The sequence below is a fragment of the Dermacentor albipictus genome, chromosome 2 (genome assembly GCF_038994185.2).
Source record: "Dermacentor albipictus isolate Rhodes 1998 colony chromosome 2, USDA_Dalb.pri_finalv2, whole genome shotgun sequence".
NCBI classification, from domain to species: Eukaryota; Metazoa; Arthropoda; class Arachnida; order Ixodida; family Ixodidae; genus Dermacentor; species Dermacentor albipictus.
Genome location: NC_091822.1, coordinates 9,904,116 through 9,923,559, shown reverse-complemented (window position 1 = coordinate 9,923,559; position 19,444 = coordinate 9,904,116). Strand labels below are relative to the sequence as shown.

General features: G+C 46.7%; 1 protein-coding gene and 1 long non-coding RNA gene across 7 annotated transcripts in view; one reads left to right on the top strand and one right to left on the bottom strand.

Moving 5' to 3' along the window:
- Positions 1-3,515, top strand: part of LOC139055867 (calcium-activated chloride channel regulator 2-like) — a 363,039-nt gene extending 359,524 nt beyond the window's left edge. For 3 of the 6 annotated variants that reach the window (XM_070533443.1, XM_070533442.1, XM_070533444.1), the window contains one exon: positions 2,598-3,515. In XM_070533443.1, the coding sequence (XP_070389544.1) occupies positions 2,598-3,103 (506 nt within the window). In that variant the 3' untranslated portion in view covers positions 3,104-3,515. The remainder of the gene's footprint in view (positions 1-2,597) is intronic. The other 3 variants (XR_011511953.1, XM_070533447.1, XM_070533445.1) reach the window with 3 other exon arrangements.
- LOC139055869 (uncharacterized) overlaps positions 1-18,760 on the bottom strand; it is a 91,174-nt gene extending 72,414 nt beyond the window's left edge. The window contains exons 1-2 of the long non-coding RNA XR_011511954.1: positions 18,414-18,760; positions 315-626 (exon numbers count right to left, since the gene is read on the bottom strand). This is a non-coding gene — a long non-coding RNA (uncharacterized lncRNA). The remainder of the gene's footprint in view (positions 1-314; positions 627-18,413) is intronic.
- Positions 18,761-19,444: the final 684 nt, after the last annotated feature.

Here is a 19,444-nt window from a genome sequence, read left to right as displayed (position 1 = left end):
CATTCAAAGAACGACACCTTTGCCTTGTTTGCTGTTAACACGTCTAACTTTTGATCCATCTGAACGAGGCGTCCCCCTTTAATATATTTAATATCAGCGGCTATGTCATTAACTTGTTTGGTGATATGGTTTATGTCAGGTCCCGGGTTAGATTCTACATCACCGCACAACAATAGCAGTTCTCTCAAATACAATGTGATGTCGATGCAAATCAAATCACAACCGACCGAATCAGCGGCAAAGCGTGTCCGTGGGCACGGCAGCAATAGCTGAAATGGGTCGTTTGATCGAAAGCATAAAGCATATCGTCTCACCTGCACAACAAAAACGAAAGGAATAGATGCCTCCATCGCAACTGCGCTGCCGTGCAAAATGAAGCTGTAGTGCCGAGGGAGGCCTTTTATACAGGTGCTGTGGTGAGGCGCTGCTTGTTGGCCGTGCAGCTACGCAGGCGCTGTCGAGTGACGCACCCTGCTGTCCCATGGTGAATCGCGAAAACCGCCTTGCATGTGCATATTTTTGACCATGATATCTTGCACGCTGGTCTGGTGGGCCTGCGCGAAGCTGGCGTGTTCAGAATGGTCCGTGCGCACCCCCACCACGGAACACAGCAGGACGAAGAAAAGCTGCACAACGAAGACGAAAGAATTAGATGCCACCATGGCAACTGCGCTTCCGTGCCCAATCGTTTAAGCTATTGAAAGCTTGAACGTGGAATGACATGAGTGGTCCCTCCATCTCCGCAGAACATACATCAGTACCACACATTCTGTCAAAATACACCCTAATCATAAACATCTATGTTATAATACCGTTAAGAATATGACCTGTGATAAACTTTTTCGTAATCGTCCCTGTGTATGACAGTCTTTCTCACTGCGTGTAAACTAGCTTAGCCATGAAATGCATGTCCCACTCCTCAAAGATCGATTAATGCATTCAGCCAAGCTGTTGCCTCCTTGAAAGTTGCATGTGGTAGAATGTGATACCTCTATAAATTAGAAAGCACGCGTCAGAGCTCGAAATCCGAATGAATTTTTTTTAACTTGAGTCGAAGCACTCCTTCACAGTGTCTTACACTCACGCTTGTAAGTCTCATGCCGGTGTATCGTATGCAGGCGTTAGTTCATTCTTCTCGGAATCCGGTGTACTTCACGCAGAAACAAATATCATTATGGCTGAGGCCCATGCTGTATTTTCCGCTGTGAAGCATATAAGGAAATCAAAAATTCCCTAAATGCAACCACGTATATATTATATATATATATATGCTCTAAGTGTCCTAAAAGCTATGAAGTCATTCTGTAATCACAAGATCGTGTACTATTGAGATTTATACCGCTATGTGTAGTGTGCATACATTTAACCAGCATGTCATTACATGCTGGGTGCCTGGCCATACAAGCACCGAAGGTAATGTGCTAGCTGACCCACGTCAATTACGTCGCACGCTATGAATCCTACAGCTGCTGTCTCCGCCACAGATTGCACGCCTTTCTTGCGAAAGAAACTGCGAACGCACTGGCAATTCTAGTGGGACGCCGAAACAAATAACAAGCTTCCCTTGACTAAGCCACACGTAATTTGATGGTCCTTCTCAACGAAAACACGATGAACTGATGTCCTCTTCTGTCGCCTCAGAATAGGACACACATATGGCACCCACAGTTTTTTGCTCACTGCTAATGAACCAGCAACTTGCGGTAGATGTGTGGAAAGGCTGGCCGTATTTTACGTCCTTCTGGAGTGTCGTGAAGTAGAAGCTGAGAGAAACAATGACTTTCCTGTAGCATACCGGCAGCACATATGTCTTCCTCCTGTAATATTTCTTGGTCCGTAATCATTTTATGATACCAGAGCAGACCTAGGTTTCGTGAACGATGTTGTTTTACATGTGTGTGGCCTACGAAATTCATAGGACTTCCTCTGCAAAGAGGATGTCCTATGAATGCCGGCCTGTAAGCATGTGCTACTATCCCCGCGATGTTGCTGAGATAGTAGCACATCATTACAGGTCGGCACTTGCGTTTCAGGGGCTCTGTAAAGGCAGTAGTGCTCCTTGCAAATGTTTACCTCTGATACATTTTACTATTTCATCATTATTGCACAATGTAACTTCGTGTCCATAGTAGAGATCATTAATAATTTTATTACCTATAACTTTTACGCACTTTACAGCGACGTTTTTTTTCGGCCCCTTTACTGCCACATAGCATCACCCCTCGTAATTTATACCTACACTGAGAACTCATTAACACCGGCCACGCGGTTTTTGGCCATACTTACCCTTGCGCCACAAAACACCACATTTATCATAACCTTTTGGTGTATTACAGAGACGTGAAATAATGGGATAGTTGCCAGTCCTTTAGAAGTAATATGTCCACGCACAACATTGTCGCGCAAAAATATTTCCCACATTATCATTCACAAGCAACATGTTCAAAAGACGAGTGCCTGCGTCTGCCCTACTTATAAGCAAATTTGTGCAACGGGGTTGTTCCATTGAGTTGCCACTAAAGATCGAGATCTCATTTTCTTTCATAGTTCTCGTCTGCAAACCACTAGAGAACCCTCTTCGGTTTATCCTGTCGCAGGTGCCAGGGTAGAGCTGTTTGTGGCGAAAACGGCCTCTGCACTGCGGAATGTCTTGGAGGGCTCCCCAAAAAACAAGACCTCGGTTCATCGAGTGACGGAGTCGAAGCTGGTTGCGGGCAGCCGCCTGACTCCAGTTCCTCCAGCTGGCCACTTGCACAGGGTGTCCATTGTCAACGCCTGGCCAACCAATGACCACGTGCACGAGCTCTACTTCGCTGTTGTCGCAGTGAGCCACTCGGGCGTCCCATCTGCCCTTTCCAACGTTGCTGCAGCCAGCTTCGTAGCCGGCGTCAAGTTACGACAGACGTCATTTCCGCCCTGGCTTCCGGTGCTTCTATTCTCACTGGTCGCAGTGGCCGCTACCCTGGTTCTAGCCGCTGCGTATCTGCGCGTTCGACGTCGTGAAGTCGTGCGCTCCGACAGACCCGTGGCTGTGTTCGCGGCCGCTCCGGGCAAGGCGCAGCTAGAAATTGCCTGCAGGAGGAGCCTCCTAGCGCAACCCTGAGAAGCACGTGGTGACCGGAACGCCGAGAGGCCTAGTATAGCGGACTACGGGATGGCGACAAAACTGCTGATGCCGTTTTCACATGATGACGAATTCGTTCAGGACTTAAAATCGAAATTTGGAACTTTCCTTCCTTTATCGGCGGCACTAAGGTCCCGGCATACCTGATCGCGTTCAAATGGTGTACCATTAGAAGCAAATGCCAAGCGCTTATTTGGTTCATCTTTAATGTCGGTGATATGCGCTACAACTGCTGTAGGTACTGCTGATTTGAGGTCCTTTGCTGCTATCACGATAGCCAGGAGCAGTGTTCGACAAGTAGGCCCACTTTAAACGTGCTCCACCCAAGAAGTTCTGACGTTTTTCTCTGCACACTGTGCCATAACAGGATGGCAGTGCCGCCAAAGTTACAAGCCTCACCACGTCATTCGCAGCTGCGTGCAATAAAGTAGTTCCGGTGCGGTCGTGCATTGTATGGCTTATTAGTTCCATACTGATGTGTGTATTTGCTTTATTTTTGCGCCATACCTCTTCGACAGCATAGTATTAGTGCTGTGTCCGAGAACCGATCTGAATGTCTGGGCGTGCGGGCTGCACGAAAGATGTGGTACATGGCCTCCGACGTGTTGTGGCTCAGGCAATGACAAGCCAACGGCGCTGCTGACCTTCACAAGCTATAGATACCGATATTTGTTTGTACTTTGCATTTCTTATAAATTGTGCCACATTACTAATTTTCCGTACCCGATGTGCGCGGCACGTAACGTATGCAGAGACTTCAAGTTTGACTGCGACTCTATGCGAGCCAAAATGCGGCAATAGAAACTTTGGCCATATTATTCAGCAACAAGGAAACTCGTCGTAGCTGACATAAACAAGGGGTATACTCACAGAATAACAAAATATAAACACCAACTATAATGAAAATAAGCATCATGTATGTCCATAAAGTGAATGCACTAAGCCACGCACACCGTTCATCCATCAGAACCATCAGAACGGCGCACATTTGCCTTACGAGAAACAATGCCCAATAAAGGCACACAAGCGCTCCGCATTAACATTTTTAAACACGCCTACCAAACAGCACTTGTAGAGATGATTGGCGATCCTTGGACAACGATGGTTCTTTCGTTAGAGTTAGAAGCTCGCTACACTCTTGACTCATTTTGCATACCTTTGTTTGTTAAACCGTTAGACAAGGAACACAGCACGAGTGGCAAGCGTTGACTGTTAGCCTTTTCTCTGTTTGTATCAAAGCTTCGTCACATTCGCATGTTCGACCGTTCGCGTTATCTATAGAAGAGTTCTTTCCTCGATGTGCGATTCTGGAAGTTCGTTCGCTATTTTCACGCTTCTCCAAACGCTTCAGGCGATTTACCAGATCACTTTATAGGCCAGTCATGCATTCTGCGGTCGCAATGTGTGTCATTGATTGTCGCCTGTGACGAGTTCTTGCGCGCTCGTGGTTTCTGCACACGCAGTTCACGACAAACAAAGCGAAGCTTGCTTTAACCCCCCGTGGTTACTTGAAGAAAAGCACGTATACGTGGCGATGTTACCATAAACCCGCTGTGATCATTTCAAAGAGTTCGTGCCCCGATATGTACCACCCGCGTCTTGGCCGTTACATCATTGGGGGAACGTGCCATATACCATGCTAATCATCATCATATGGCAATGGGTTGCTACGCACGAGAATCGTGGGATCGAATCCCGGCCACGGCGGCCATATTTTGATGTGGGCGATGTGCGCAAACACTGGTGTTCTTAGATTTAGGCGCACGATGAAAAACCCCAGGTGGTGCAAATTTCCTCAATCCCCCACAAAGGCGTACTTTACAATCAGATGGTGGTTTTGGCACGTAAAACCTCATAATTTAATTTTTGAAGCTTTTTTTGTCTACCATACCATGGTTAGTCTGGATCGGTCAAGACGGTCGGTACGCCGGTCGGGTTCTGGCCCAGTAGGTTTAATCTCACGCTTCAGAAAAAATGGGCAGTGGCTTAGCTCGCCTATGCCAGGATATACGTAACGAAAGCTAAGGCATAGCATTGGTAGCCTTGGTTAATCTTGATTGCAAGTCCAGGTTGGTCTGGTTATCTAGCTATGTTGCGGCGTTTAGCCAGTCATCCGGCGCGCTGTTCGTCTGTTTCCTGGGCGATTCGTTTCCTCTTCATCTCGTTCCGATGTCGATACCAGGCCTCCTCCTGCTTATCAGAAACGTCACCGTCCATACTCCTTTTCAATCCTCCGACATGTTATCAGGCATGCGACGCAGCTGGCGAAGCGAGCGGAGACTAGCGCAACGACGAGGAACGCAGTGTGACTTCATACCAAACGGCGGCAGCGGAAAGCGCGGCGCAGCGGCGGAACACATGTGGCTCAGTGCTACTAGTGACGCGTGCGCAGTAGTGACTAGGGAGCGAGAGAGAGAGAGAGAGAAATATCCGCGGCGAGGCGTGCGTTGTGACGTCGTGTGCCTCCTCGGAGCACCACCATCGCGAAATCGCAAGCTCGCGGCCAGTAAAGATTTCGCTTTAAAAAAAAAAGAAACCCACGTATGCTTCTTTTAGGCCAACACCAGCTAGCTCTTTGAAATAGTCGGCACCTAGAGACTATGATGATGATTTGCATAGTATATGGCACATTCCCCCAATGGAGTAACGGCCAAAACGCGGCTGGTACATATTCAGGCACGAACTCTTTGAAATGATCAATGCGGGTTTATGATGAAATCGCCACGTGCTTTTCTTCGAGCCGTATGCTACCTAATAAATGCGGCCCTTTTACCTTTAAGGCGCCCTGTCTATGTTGGCGGTTGATCGTGGCGAAACTGCGACGTGACAAAAAATTGCCGACGCCACAAAGACGCTCAAAAACGTCAAAAAACGCTCGGGTTTAAGTCGTATTGCACGGCTCGCGAAGACGGCCTTGCAACTACGGCTCTGCGGAAGAAGCACGCGCCGCTGTGTCTGCATGTGCGTGGTGCCGAAGTGACGGAACTGAGAAGCGGAACAACGACGGGTACGACGAGTGGAAGTAGCCGAGTGACTACAACCCCGATTGCTTAAGTTCATGTATTACCAAATGCGCAGCACTCTTTCACCTTCCTGCCGAACTTTTACAGCGAACACCTGCCGAACTTTTACAGCGAAGCTATATACCTCTACCCTCCACCCGCCGTGGTTGCTCAGTGGCTATGGTGTTGGGCTGCTGAGCACGAGGTCACGGGATCGAATCCCGGCCACGACGGCCGCATTTCGATGGGGGCGAAATGCGGAAACACCCGTGTGCTTAGATTTAGGTGCACGTTAAAGAATCCCAGGTGGTCAAAATTTCCGGAGTCCTCCACTACGGCATGCCTCATAATCAGAAAGTGGTTTTGGCACGTAAAAACTCAAATATTATACCTTTACCCTCCAAGGAAACTTTAGTGTCGTTGACGTGCTAAGCAAAAAACTCCCCTTGCGTGGGCCGATCCCAGAGACAGTGCTGTACGCTGTACGCATGCTGTACGCTACCTGACTGGTGAAGACGCTGGCTGCATATCCAGCTTTTCAGGACATGAGGGTTTAGGTCCCGTAAATGCCACCACGTGGCGGATTTACCTTAAGCTTTTGAAACTTCCCACAGTGACGTATAGAAGATGTCAGCGAAACCAAAATAAATCACTGAAAAGCTATCCCTGAGCACTCAACTTAAACACAAAGATTGTCCCGCCGGTGTTATCCGTGTTCTTGATGGAGAGTAGCTGCTCGTCGGCTGGAAAAGGCTTATCATCATAAGAGCATTGACCCATAAAGAAATTCAACAAAAGCAGGCGCTCCCATAGAGCACAGCGGCTGAATCGACTGTAGCGCACTAAGCTGCCGGGATTACTACCTGAACCACACTTCCAGGGTCGCTTTAGGGAGCGCTTGTTTCGAACGCTAGCTGGAACGCGTTAGACTGAGTGCACTGATCGGCGCGGCATGCCTTTTACAGCGAAGCTGTATATGGTTAGCCGATGCGTCCGTCCGCCCAACCGTCCGCTTGTCGCCTGTGCACCAAAAATTCCTCCGGCGCAAGCTTGTGCGCATGTGCGAAAAAGAAGGAAGGCACACGAATGGCTGGGCCAGTTGTGACGTTGTTGGTATCCATCGCCGGTGAGCGTGCGCGCGGCAGCCTCTGTCCAGCTCTGAAATGGTTAGGCCACGCGCCATACGTGCTTCTGAAGAGCATGCAGCCTTCCATCAGCAACGCCGCGAGCAGAATCGGGAATGAGCTCGTCTACACCGGGCCGATGTTGCAGCCCTGGCACAAGAAACCGTTCGTGCAGCCGAGCGCAAGCAGCAACTGCGTGCAGAGGATCCGTAACCTTGCGAAGCCGTCGATTTATGAACCATCAGGATTAACCCAGTGATAAACACCGCGGCAGCACGTTTCAGCTTCGTTGGTTAAACATCTGCATGGGGTACTTGGGCGGTGATTTTTTTTTTCTCCTTCTACTGCACAACCTCGTGCGGTGTTAGTGCGGTATCACTTTAATATTTAGTAAAGAATGATTGCGAACGACCTTTACAAGCGACCATTGAATCTGTACGACATGCAATTTAATAAAGCAGCCACCTAACACCTTGTAAAGCGAGGAAATTTATATTTTGCTCTATATAAATGCTTGCTCCGGGCATTTTGTGCATTCTTCCCGACGTTGTGGCGCTAGGCAAGCAGGGGCACCGTAGTTCCCGTACGGAGCTCCACCGGACGGCATCTGCTGAAAACAGTAAGTTAAAAGCACGTGCCATTTTGGTATTTAGATCTCATAGGAATACTGTGCGTAGAGGCGAAACGTGCAAAACGGGTGAATGGACGGCATTACAGACAAAAGGAATTCGCTTTCACATACATGGCGTAGAAGATAGCATGCTCATTCCAAATAATACCATAAATCATGAAGAAAACATCTGATTGTCAAGCGATCCTCCTTTCCCAGGCACTCTTTCTAGCACTTTAAGACCACAAAAACACGGGTAAGCGCACGTTTCCATAACAACTTGACCTCAGCCGTCGCGATGGTACGCTACATATATACATGAAGGTGGCCACAACACAGGCCCTAAGCCAGTTGATGCTACACCCTCGCAGAATGCCTTCTACGTGTACACAAGACAAATGCGTGGGTGCAAAGCCTTTTTTTTTTCAGTGGTTCACACGAAGGAATTTGAGTTCCAAGCTCCTGGTTTTTGAGCTCCCCGGCGTTATCTTTTGCGCGTTCTGCTGGCATAAGCAACACTCTCCCGTGATATCAGGCTATGCAATCGCCCGTTGCGTTTTCGGCAAGCATGAGTACCAAAAGTATATGTTGTCGCGGGGGCATAAAGAGCGTCACAAACTAGTACCATAGAGAAAGAAATTCAACAAGAGGGGACAATCGGCGAAAACTGGCAACAGGAAACTTGTCACGACGGGTGTTAATCCCATCCGTTGACGAGAGCATCGGAAAATAAGAATGCGAAATGAACCCACAGACAATGTTTTATTTTTTTTAATTGTTTCGTGTTAAAACTAAATAGTTAAGCGTATAATTAAACTTATACTTTGCGACTTATTTTTCTTACGTTGCCTAATAAGCTAGCGCCACGCCGGACGTGTCTTAAACATCCCTCATGCGCCAGACCGAAGCGAGCATGTGAAGTTCGCCTGCTTGGCAACCTGTCTTTCCTCTTTAGCTGTAGTCTGGTTTATTGAGTACCCGGCGTATTCATGCGTTCCTACTGCGCTTCGACACGGCACTATTGCACTATTTGACTAGGGCAAGGTGAGTAATTTTGTTTAAGAGTCGGCGATGCATTTCAAGCAAATTCAGGCTTACTGCGCGAAACCTAGATTAGTTACGCAGTTAGCCAAACAAAGTTCGGCTGTTCTGGTGCAGTTAACTTGAGTTAGCGAATCGTGCTGGGAGTTGTTTGCAATGATTTCTATGATCCGTAAGATTATTGTAACTCATTTTGGTAGTTTCTGGGCATGCTCACCGCGCCCGGCTTTGTGCGGCAGTTAGCGAAAGCAGCTCGGCCATGGCGACGCTTCCGCGGGCACTGAATATTACTGCGACAAGTTCGTGACGCTTTTCCTGACCCGCCAATATTACTGTAAAGAATTTCGCTACTTACTTGTCGGATACTTCTGAGCGTAGTCCGAACGTTCTCATTCTTCTAGGGGTTCTAGTTCTCAGTTCTCTAGATTTCGAAACGATATATATATATATATATATATATATATATATATATATATATATATATATATATATATATATATATAATGTCATTTGTCGGAGAATCTCAGAATTTACAAGACCTCATGTAGGCGAGAGTTGCGTTTCACAGTCCGATTCCTCTCGCTCGCACCACCAAGAATCTGGCGTGTCTCGGTGGTGTAATCTCCCTTCGTGTAATTGCCGTGTACTTGGCTATATCTCTAATACTGCTAGCTTTTCCGGCGAAAGTGCAACCTCTGTTTTTTTTTTCTGTGACTCCGAGTATAGGCGCTGCTCATGGCTGCTGTTACCCGCCGTGGTTGCTGAGTAGCTGTGGTGTTGCACTGCTAAGCACTAGGTCGCGGGATCGAATCCCGGCCACAGCGGCCGCATTTCGATGGGGGCAAAATGCAAAAACACCCGTGTACTTAGATTTAGGTGCTCGTTAAAGAACACCAGGTGGTTGAAATTTCCGGTCTCCCCCACTACGGCATGCCTCATAATCAGGAAGTGGTTTTGGCACCTAAGACCCCATAATTTAAATTTTTTTAATGATTACTGTTGATTCTGATTTCGAGTGAATCCGGCCCGGCCTCAATACGGTTACTGAGTGAATTATACACGGTGCTCAAAATTATTATGCACCAAGACTTTAAAAAAGAGCAGTTGCGTTACTCCAGCCGCCAGTAATCTTTATTGTTACTGAGATTTACTTCGGTAATTGCAATTATCTAACTCGAGAGGTACTCTCCTAATAATCAAAGTGTCAATGGGACATTTGTAGGCTCGCCCAAATGACTAACTGCGGTGTTTTCAGCGACGTACTAATTGTTCACAATTTTTATCCGACTGCCAAAGAAAACTCACGAGGTACGAAGGATACCGCGTAAGTGCGCTCACACCATCATCATAGAGCAGAGGCCTTAGTTAAGCTGATTGAAAGCAACTGCATTGCCTGTCGCCAACCCGAAGAGACAGCGCACCACCTTGATAATGGTACAGAAGGATCACTAACAACACGTTTCGCGTTTCGCATCTATTCCTTCCTCTCATTGCTACGGGACACTTAAGACCGCCTGATTGCTTTGATCACAAAAGCCCCTTTGTAACGCGGCCGAAGCGTCGGTATGACCACGCACGAAACGCGAAAATCAAAAGAATAGGGGGTTCTGCTCGGCACCGCATCGAAAGAGAGCGCGCGTAGCTATATTTTGCGCCAGAAACTTGCTTCGGACCAAAGCCAACTTACAGTGACGGTTTTATTATTCATGAAAGTGTATGCGTGCTGCAAAAACTGGTTTGTGGCAAAAAATAAAAGCGAGACAAACAGACCAAGAAGTGGCCTACGTGTAGAGAAAAGACAAAACCGATGTGTTCAAGAAAAAAAAAATCACTTCTAAATGAGCCTGATGGCGATCGGGATCCCTGCACAAAATAAAATATAAAAAGAACATCAGATTCCAGTGCGCCATTATTATCTATGAATTAGTAAGCTTCGTTGAACACCAGCCTATGGGACGTGTTCGAATAGGTCTCCTTCTGCAGCTACGTGGTACTGAGCCCGCTTTATAACATCTTCAGTCGCTTTCTTGATGACCGACGCTAGAATTCTACGGCCGGCATCCGTTATCCTTGCCTTGAGCTAATCTGACGTCCGCCTTGATCATGTAAGCTCGATCTTTCACATAACCCCAAAGAAATAAAACGAGTCAAAAGGGGTCAGGTGACCTAGCCGGCCACATAACAGGCCCGCGCCTTCTAATCTATTGCGCATGAAAATCGCATTCAGCCAGTTTTGTGCTAGGCTGCTGCTGTAAGTGGTTGTGCGAGTGCCCCATCTTCCTGATGCCAGAAAAGTGGAAGACGTGACAGCGGGATTTTGCTGAAAAACTCATCCACCACCCTTCAAGGATTTCGTTCATGCAACGCTGTCCAGTGTTGTGACTTCGGGGTGGAGGACGACAGACGGATTCTTTCCGCAGATGAAGAAGAAATGAAAAACTTTATACAATATTTACAGATAGTGGATGATAGCGTACATGGAGCTGCAAGAGCGCATCAGACCAACTGGGCGGCTGGAGACGACTCTCTCTCCTCACAATGGGCCGTTTCTCCCTTTAGTCCCTTTTGCGACCCCTCTTCGGCACGAACCAGTTTGGCAGGTGCCGACGTCACTCGCGTCAAATTCCTGATTAGTGGGAGCTCCCTCGCTGATATGCACGTGGTGCACGTAGTATGGCAACTCCCGTTGCCTCGATGATAGTCACGTGGTACGGCACAACACCAGTCAGTGTGTGATCAAAGAAGATGGGACCGATTATAGCACCAGCGTAAATTCCGCTCCCCACATTGAACGACCACTCGTACTGGTTCCAACTGCACTTTAGTCTGTGTGGATTGGAATCACTTCAATAGTGTGCATTATGCAAAGTTACCTGGGCGTTTCTATGAAAATTGGCTTTATTCGTGCATATAATGTTGCTCAAAAAGTCCCGTGACGCATCGGCTTTCGTGAGGACGCAATTCAAGAAATCTGGGCGATTCTACAAGTCATATGTTCCAAGCATTATCAGATAGTACGGGTGAAAGGAGGCCACCATTCAGAATATCCCTGACTGATGACTTGGAAATTCGTACCTGGCCTGCCACGTTCCACACGCTAGCATGAGGTTTGAGGCCATAAATGGTAGAACATCCGTCCGTATATGCTACATCTCAAAGATGGAATCGTTCGCCGCTGTTTCATGAAGGTGCCGGTTTGTCTTAGGTTTTCATAATTTCTGATGATAGTCGATACGTGTGTTCTACCACCACACTTCCATGACTGATATATATTTGAGGCCTTCCTCTTGTTGCCATTTTTAGCTCCCAAGGAAAGGGATCCTGTTTTTCTTCTCATTAGAGATGCGACTGGGTTGAAACGAAACGACCATTGCCACTGGCGTTGTCAACTCGCTTTTGAGGTAATAGGTGTCGTGAAAAAAAAAAGGACCGTCCCTGAGCTTTATCTACGCTTAAACAACAGCTGTCACAGCTTGTATCCAACTAACACCGAACGCGACGTGGTACTTCGGCCTGGGCGCGGCAGATAAGGCAGAAGCTCGATCACGACGTTTTCTTTTATTTCCTTTATTTCGTCCTGGCTAACTCAGTGGGAGCATGTTCGAGGGCGCTGCTTTATGATCCGGGTGGTAGGGCAGTAAAGTGGTATTCTCCTTATTTCGCAACGTTTATTTATGAATCCTAAAATGTTAGTACGCAATTACTACGTCGCTGAAAACACCGCAATTAGAGGTCCCTTGGCTGTGCCTGCAAATGCCTTATTGACGCTTTGTAAGTGGCATAGTACGTCTCGAGTTAAAGAATTGCAATTACCTAATTAAATATCAGTATTGAAAAAGAATTACTGGCACCTACTTCGCTTTACTGGAAACAATATGCATTAGATTCTCTTCGAGTAACGCATTGCTCTTTATATAAACCTTTGTGAATGATAGTTCATTGGGACACCGCGTATATATTGACACGTGTACTTAGCTTTATCGGGCCACCACGTTTCGCCGCCGAACAAATGTTGTAGCACAGCGCGGGAAGCGCCTGCATGTATCCGAAGTCTCTGGAAAGTTATCGATGCTTCTATCCGCTGTCTGTTGTCGCCGAACCTTGTATTATCTGATTTCATCGCGTGACGCGAATGGTGTAGAACATTGTGGAAGGCACGCGGGTCCGAACGATTAGACTGGAACATTCGACGACTGCTGTATAAAAGCCGACGCGCTTGACCCGCAGATGAGATTTTCGACGATCGCCGACTGTGTTCGCCGCTTTCGTTGTGCTTTAAGTGTAGCCTGTTTTGTGGGCACAGGTTCGCCCAATAAAAGCTAGTTTTGTCTTTCACAGTACTGCTACTGTGTTCTTTAACGTCACTACCACGCGACAATATTTATGACCTCCGCATGCAAGTGGCGATGCCTTCATCCCAAACAAATGGTATAAAGTAATAAAAATGTGTTTTTTACGAGTCGTTAGCATTGTTTACTAGAAAAAGAAGCAATAGTGAGACACATACACGTGTATTTCACACGCCTTTGATAAAAGACTCTGCCGAAGGGGTCCCTGAAGTCTCAGGGTCGAAAAAGCACGTGAAGCAATTTGAAGCGAGGTGAACATATAGCAACATATTCATTCTCTAGGCATAAGCTATCGACACCCTTAATAGTTATTTGATTTCCTGCTTCTCTTTCAAAAATATACGGAAATATTTGTACATACTGTGTACGTGCGTAGTTTTTACAGTGTACATTTAAAACAATGTTGAAATGAGAAAATACGGATGAGTAAGCTGCCATTGGTTCTTTTAATGCGCTTGTCCTCATATTGTCAAAATTTGCCGAAATAAAGTGAAACTATGAACTAAAAGCCATGTACGTCCGCGTCAATAATGATGCAGTAAGCTATTAGCCAAAATAAAATTATAAGTGAAAAGGTCGAGGCAAGTCAAGATAAACGTCAAATAATGTGGGTTAAAGAGCCCTTGTAATGACACTGTAAGTGTTTGTGTGTAGGGAGTAGGAGGAAGGGAGGCTCCCCTCTCCCCTTCGAAAAACTGCAGAGGTGACTCGGGCCCCGGAGCCCCGTCGTAGTCCGGGCCTATGCTTCTGAGGTACGCGCGACCCGGAGTGGTTGCTTGGTGGTTATGGTGTTGGGCTGCTGAGCACAAGGTCGCGGTATCGAATCCCGGCCACGGCGGCCGCATTTCGATGGGGGCGACGACACCCGTGTACTTAGATTTAAGTGCACGTAAAAGAACCCACGGTGGTCGAAACTTCCAGAGTCCCGCACTACGGCGTGCCTCATAATCAGAAAGTGGTTTTGGAACCTAAAAACCCACAATTAATTTTTTTTAGGCACGCGCGCCCCGCCTGGCGTTGTGACGCAGTTAGCGAAAAGTAGCTCGGCCGTGCTGACGCAGTTACTTTGGCGTGTGCTGAACTTTAGCGGGACAAGATTGCCGCGCTTTTCATCACCCCGCAACAACATATACCTCCTTTCGGCACTCACGCTTGCGGAAAACGCGACGAGCGATTGCCAAGAGTGATAACACGCGAGTGTGTTGCTGGCACCAGCAGAAAGCGCAACAGATGACGCCGAGGAGGTCAAAAACCTGGAACCCGCAACTCCACATCTACTATTCCCTTAAGGGCCCCATGCGGGGTATTACACAAGGGGGAGGCAAAACAATATACAAAGATCGAAGGACTGGTCATGTAAAAACCAAAGAAAGGGAGCAAGTGAAAAGACACTAAAAAGAACAGGTTTTTGCATAATTAGTTGCAAATATGGGTGGTTAGTAACTCTCGAAATTTCGAAGGGTTTCACTCTACATCAATGGATTCCGGGGGCGAGTTGGATTGCTCTATTGCAAAAGGAAGGAAGAATTTGTTGAAAGCGTTTGTAGAACTATGAAGGCGTTGGATACATAAAGAATTGAATAGACGATGTGATGAGCGCACGGGTGGAAATAAAAGTGAGGAACGAAGGTCAGGAAAGTTATAGTACAATTTATGGAATAGGCAGAGTTGCGAAATTATGCGTCTTGATGCTAAAAGGGGAAAACCAATAGAAAACTTCAAGTTAGTAACGCTGATAGTGTTGTCATAATTCGATGATATAAAGCGGGAGGCACGATTTTGAGTAGCTTCTAAAGTGTCAATCATGTACTTTTGATGCGGATTCCAAATTGTAGACGCATGTTCTAATTTAGGACGGATCAAAATTTCATATGCTAGTTTACGAATCGAGAGAGGAGACAAGGATAGGGATCTTTTAATATAGTTAAGGGATCTTGAAGCATCGGCTGTTATTTGTTGGATGTGGTTCGACCAATTTAGTTTGTTAGTGATGATAACGCCAAGGTAGCGGTAACTGTCGACCTCGGATAAATTCACAGAGCCGAAAGAGTATAGAGTTTGGATGTAGAACATTTCCGTGATACATGCATTAACTTGCATTTGGAGACATTTAGTTCCATCATCCAGCGTGAGCACCACTTGTCAATAGAATTTAGGTCATTTTGCAGAATGGATCGGTCAGTGTTAGCAGTGACACGACGGTAAATAACACAGTCATCGGCGAATAGACGTATTGTGGATGATATGTCTGTTGGGTGGTCGTTAATGTGTATTAGGAAAAGGAGTGGGCCGAGGACGGATCCCTGTGGTACACCGGATATTACTTTGGTAGTATCTGAACAGCGAACGCCAACACAGGTGAACTGGAGGTGATCTGGCAGGACACAAATGATCCATGATGGGATTAGTGTTACGAGGTGAACGCATGAAAGTTTGGACACTAGTCGGCGATGAGGGATGCGATCGAAAGCCTTTAAAAAATCTAAGTAAATTACGTCAGTCTGAAATGAAGAATCTAAGCTTAGGTGGAGATCTGTGGTGAATTCAAAAAGTTGTGTTTCGCATGATAAGCCCGCATGAAAGCCATGTTGTGTGCTAAAGAAAAAAATTCTGTTGATGTGGGATGCTATTTGGGAATATCTGACGTGTTCTAAAGGTTTACAGGCAATACATGTGAGATCGGGCGATAATTGGATGGGTTGGAGCGCTTACCAGATTTAAAAACGTTGCTTAGTTTCCAGTCTTTGGGCATAGTACCCTCGCTTATAGACTGGGTAAAAATTATTTGTAATATCTGGCTACAAATGACGTTAGTGGCTTTTAGTATCTTCACCGGTATGTTGTCAGATCCGGGGGAGCTAGATATCTTAAGTTTATTGATTAGGCTTGCGATTCCTTCAGCAGTTACATCAATGGGTGGCATTTCAGTGCCGCAAAATCTTGGTAAAACAGGAATGTTGGTGGAAGATTCACAAGTGAAGACGGAAGAGAAGTATGAATTGAAGACGCCGGAACGCTTTTCAAATGGAACATGGGGCCCATTAGGATTAGTTATGGTAATGTTATGCGACTGATTTCTACTTGGTGCGAGTATTATCCAAAATTTTTCGGGTTTACACGGATGATATTGAGAAGATCCTGGTGATAAAAGTTTTCCTACAAAGCTTCAGAAGGCTGTTGTAGTCGCGCAGGCAGGTGAAATACTTCTTCCATTTCGGGGCAGAACCACATTATTTTGCCACTCTGAAAAGGCGCTTTTTCTTTTGTGCTAGTTTTTTTAGTTGGTTTGCGTACCAAGGCTTTCCCATGACACCACGAATGCACACAAGGGGTACGCGATTGTTGATTAGGCTGAGTAGCTTTTGCTTGTACAGCAGCCAATTTTCATCAACAGACCTTCTGAAGGCAGTTTCCTTGAGGTATTCAAAAAAAAATATTCAGTTCACTGTTAATTTTGGAAAAGTCGGCTTTTTTGTAGTCCCGTATGAGTTTTATTGAACGCTGTTTGACTGGAACTGCGATTTCCAAATTGAAAAGGACAATACTGTGATCGCTCAGCCCATTGACACATGCTATCGACTGAATGTATTCGGGTTGAGAAGTGAGGACCAGGTCAAGGGTGTTTGAGCCACGTGCAAGTAAATTTACTGTTTGTGTAAGGTTGAAGCTTAAGGCTAAATCAAGGAAATCTTTTGACTGGCGAGATGATGCTGTTAGATTGTCCCGGTTTATATCCAGAAAGTTAAAGTCACCACAAATAATATAGTTAGCACGTGGGAATTGAGAGGTTGCATCTAATATGACAGTCGTAAGTTCGTCGACAAAGGAAGGATCACAATCGGGTGGGCGATAACAAGATATGAGAATGCATGTGCATGTAGGCATGGATACGTGCACACAAATGATTTCGTGAGTACAATTGTTAGGTAGCTGGTAACAAGGAATGCTGTTTTTCGTGAAGACAAGAACGCCACCACCCCTTCGTTCCCTCCTATCGCGTCTGTAAACAGAGTAGCGGGAATCTGCATGCAGTAGCTCAGTGCTATCTATGTCAGGGGCTAACCAAGACTCAGTGAAAATGGCCATGTCTGTATTATTGTTGTCGAGAAGGGCTTCAATGGTATCTTTTTTTGACATGTAACTGCGGACATTAGCCAATATAACAGATAGTATGTGATTGCGTGGTGTGTCAACAGGGTTTAGTAGCGGCTGGGAGGGAAAGGAGAGTGCTGGGCAAGCCTGAAGTGATGGCTAGGATTTAACTTGTAAAACTGTGTCAGATTGCACGTAATAAAAGAACTGCCTATCCTTCATCTGAAGTTTGTCGAAGCGTATCTTGAAAGTGGAAGCGTTGTTTTGTTTCGCATAGGCGTACAACTTTTTCCTTGCAAGCCGGCCGCGCGATGAAAAATCTTCTGGGATAGAAATTGGCGTACCTTTAAGCTGTGGCCCGACATACAGAATGCTATACTTATCTTTGTAGCACGCAAGTTTTACTATAATTGGTCGGTGTTTACCGGCCTGGAAACGGCCAAGCCTGTGTGCGCGTGCTATGTCATTTTTGGTGATGGAAATTAAAAGTTTATCTGCACACAGTGAAATAACGCGAGACTCTGATTGCTCCCAAGTTTCATCATGCGCATCCTCGACCCCGAAAATGAGGAGGTTGTTCCGGTGAAGGCGGTTTTCAGAGTCATCGCATTTCTGTACGAGGTTGTTCATTTGTGAAGTGAGTTTAATTATTTCAGGATTGTCACTGGATGCAGGTATCGAGTGACTTGATTTGTGAGCGTGTACAATTTTCTCAAGGGCGTCGACACGGGTGGATAGATGGCCGACCTGGTTTTCAATGGTGGCCTGTGTAGCACGAATTAAAGCGAGCTCAGACAGAACGGTGTTCTGAGAGGTTTCTGAACGGGATAGGGCGCTAGCAATGGATTAAAGGAATACCGGAGTGGGAATGTCATTAACAGGAACGGCGTTAGGTTCAATGTCTCCAGAAAGGGCTAGTAAAAAGAAAGTGAGGTGAGCATTCATACATAATGAACATATCAAGTGGCAAAAAGCTTTCCGAGTGGCATCAAATGTGTCAGAGGGGCACGACACCGCAATAACCATTTGGTCACTAGAACGTACACATCATGCACAAGGTAGGTACCTAACCTGCGCATACAAAGCCGGCATCATGACCATGCTCGGTGTGGTGGCGCAGTCTCCCGCGCAGGAAGTTGCTCGCTGTGGCCAGGCGGAAAGCACGGTTTGGGTTAGGAGTGGTGGGCTTGAAGCTGAAATGGGTTTTTGGCCCGAAGGCAGGGAAAGTTTGCCGGCGATGTCATTCCAGTTGCGAGCAAAAGATGAGGACGGGCAGGTTCCACCGGGAAGGGCAGCCGAGGTGATTGACGATAGCAGCAGCGCCTTCCTTCAACTACTTGGCAGTTTGTGCTAGATCAGGGCCTGCAATCCTTCAATAACTCCGGTTAGTAAAAGCAGCTTCTTCATCTACAGCGCCATCTGCAAGGCCGTCCTCTGTTAAGCGGAGGCTACATGGGGCGTTTTCCTCAGGCGATTATCGCGCGCCAAAAAAAAAAAAAACGCGCTGGCGGGAGGCCGGCCAGGCCAACGTTACTAGACTAGCTTCAGTTGTAAAACTCCCCGCCCGCGCGCTTACAGCCGCTGTCGCCACTTCTGTGACAACCGCCAGAGGGCAACGCTGTTACATCGGGCTACACTGCAGACGCCTCGTCACAGCCTTGAGCTCGTGCGAACGGGCAGTTTGCGCGTGTTTCACGCTCGCTGGTGTTCTCGCTTGTCCGAATTAGTGATACCACGAGAAAGCGGTATCCACCTACAGCAATAAGATTTATCGCGCCAGTTCGTTAATACTGAAAGAAGGGTAAACTGCACGAAAGAAAGAAACGCATACAGCGAAGCGCAGAAGCTGCGTTTCTAAATGATGTTTCTGCCTGTCTTCTTAACGTTTCGGGCAGTTTAGGCTCACGAGCCTGAATATCTGGCCAAAGTGCGTGATTGTAGGATGATCTTCATCCCCACCGAAGCTTCTCACCCCGTCAAAGAAACGCTACAAAAAGAAAGATGAGGTTGGTCTTTGTGCACACAAGCGACACACACACAAAAAAGAAGTCGGATTTTTTATTCCGTCAAGATGCTTAATCAGCGAAGCTGAAACGTGCTGC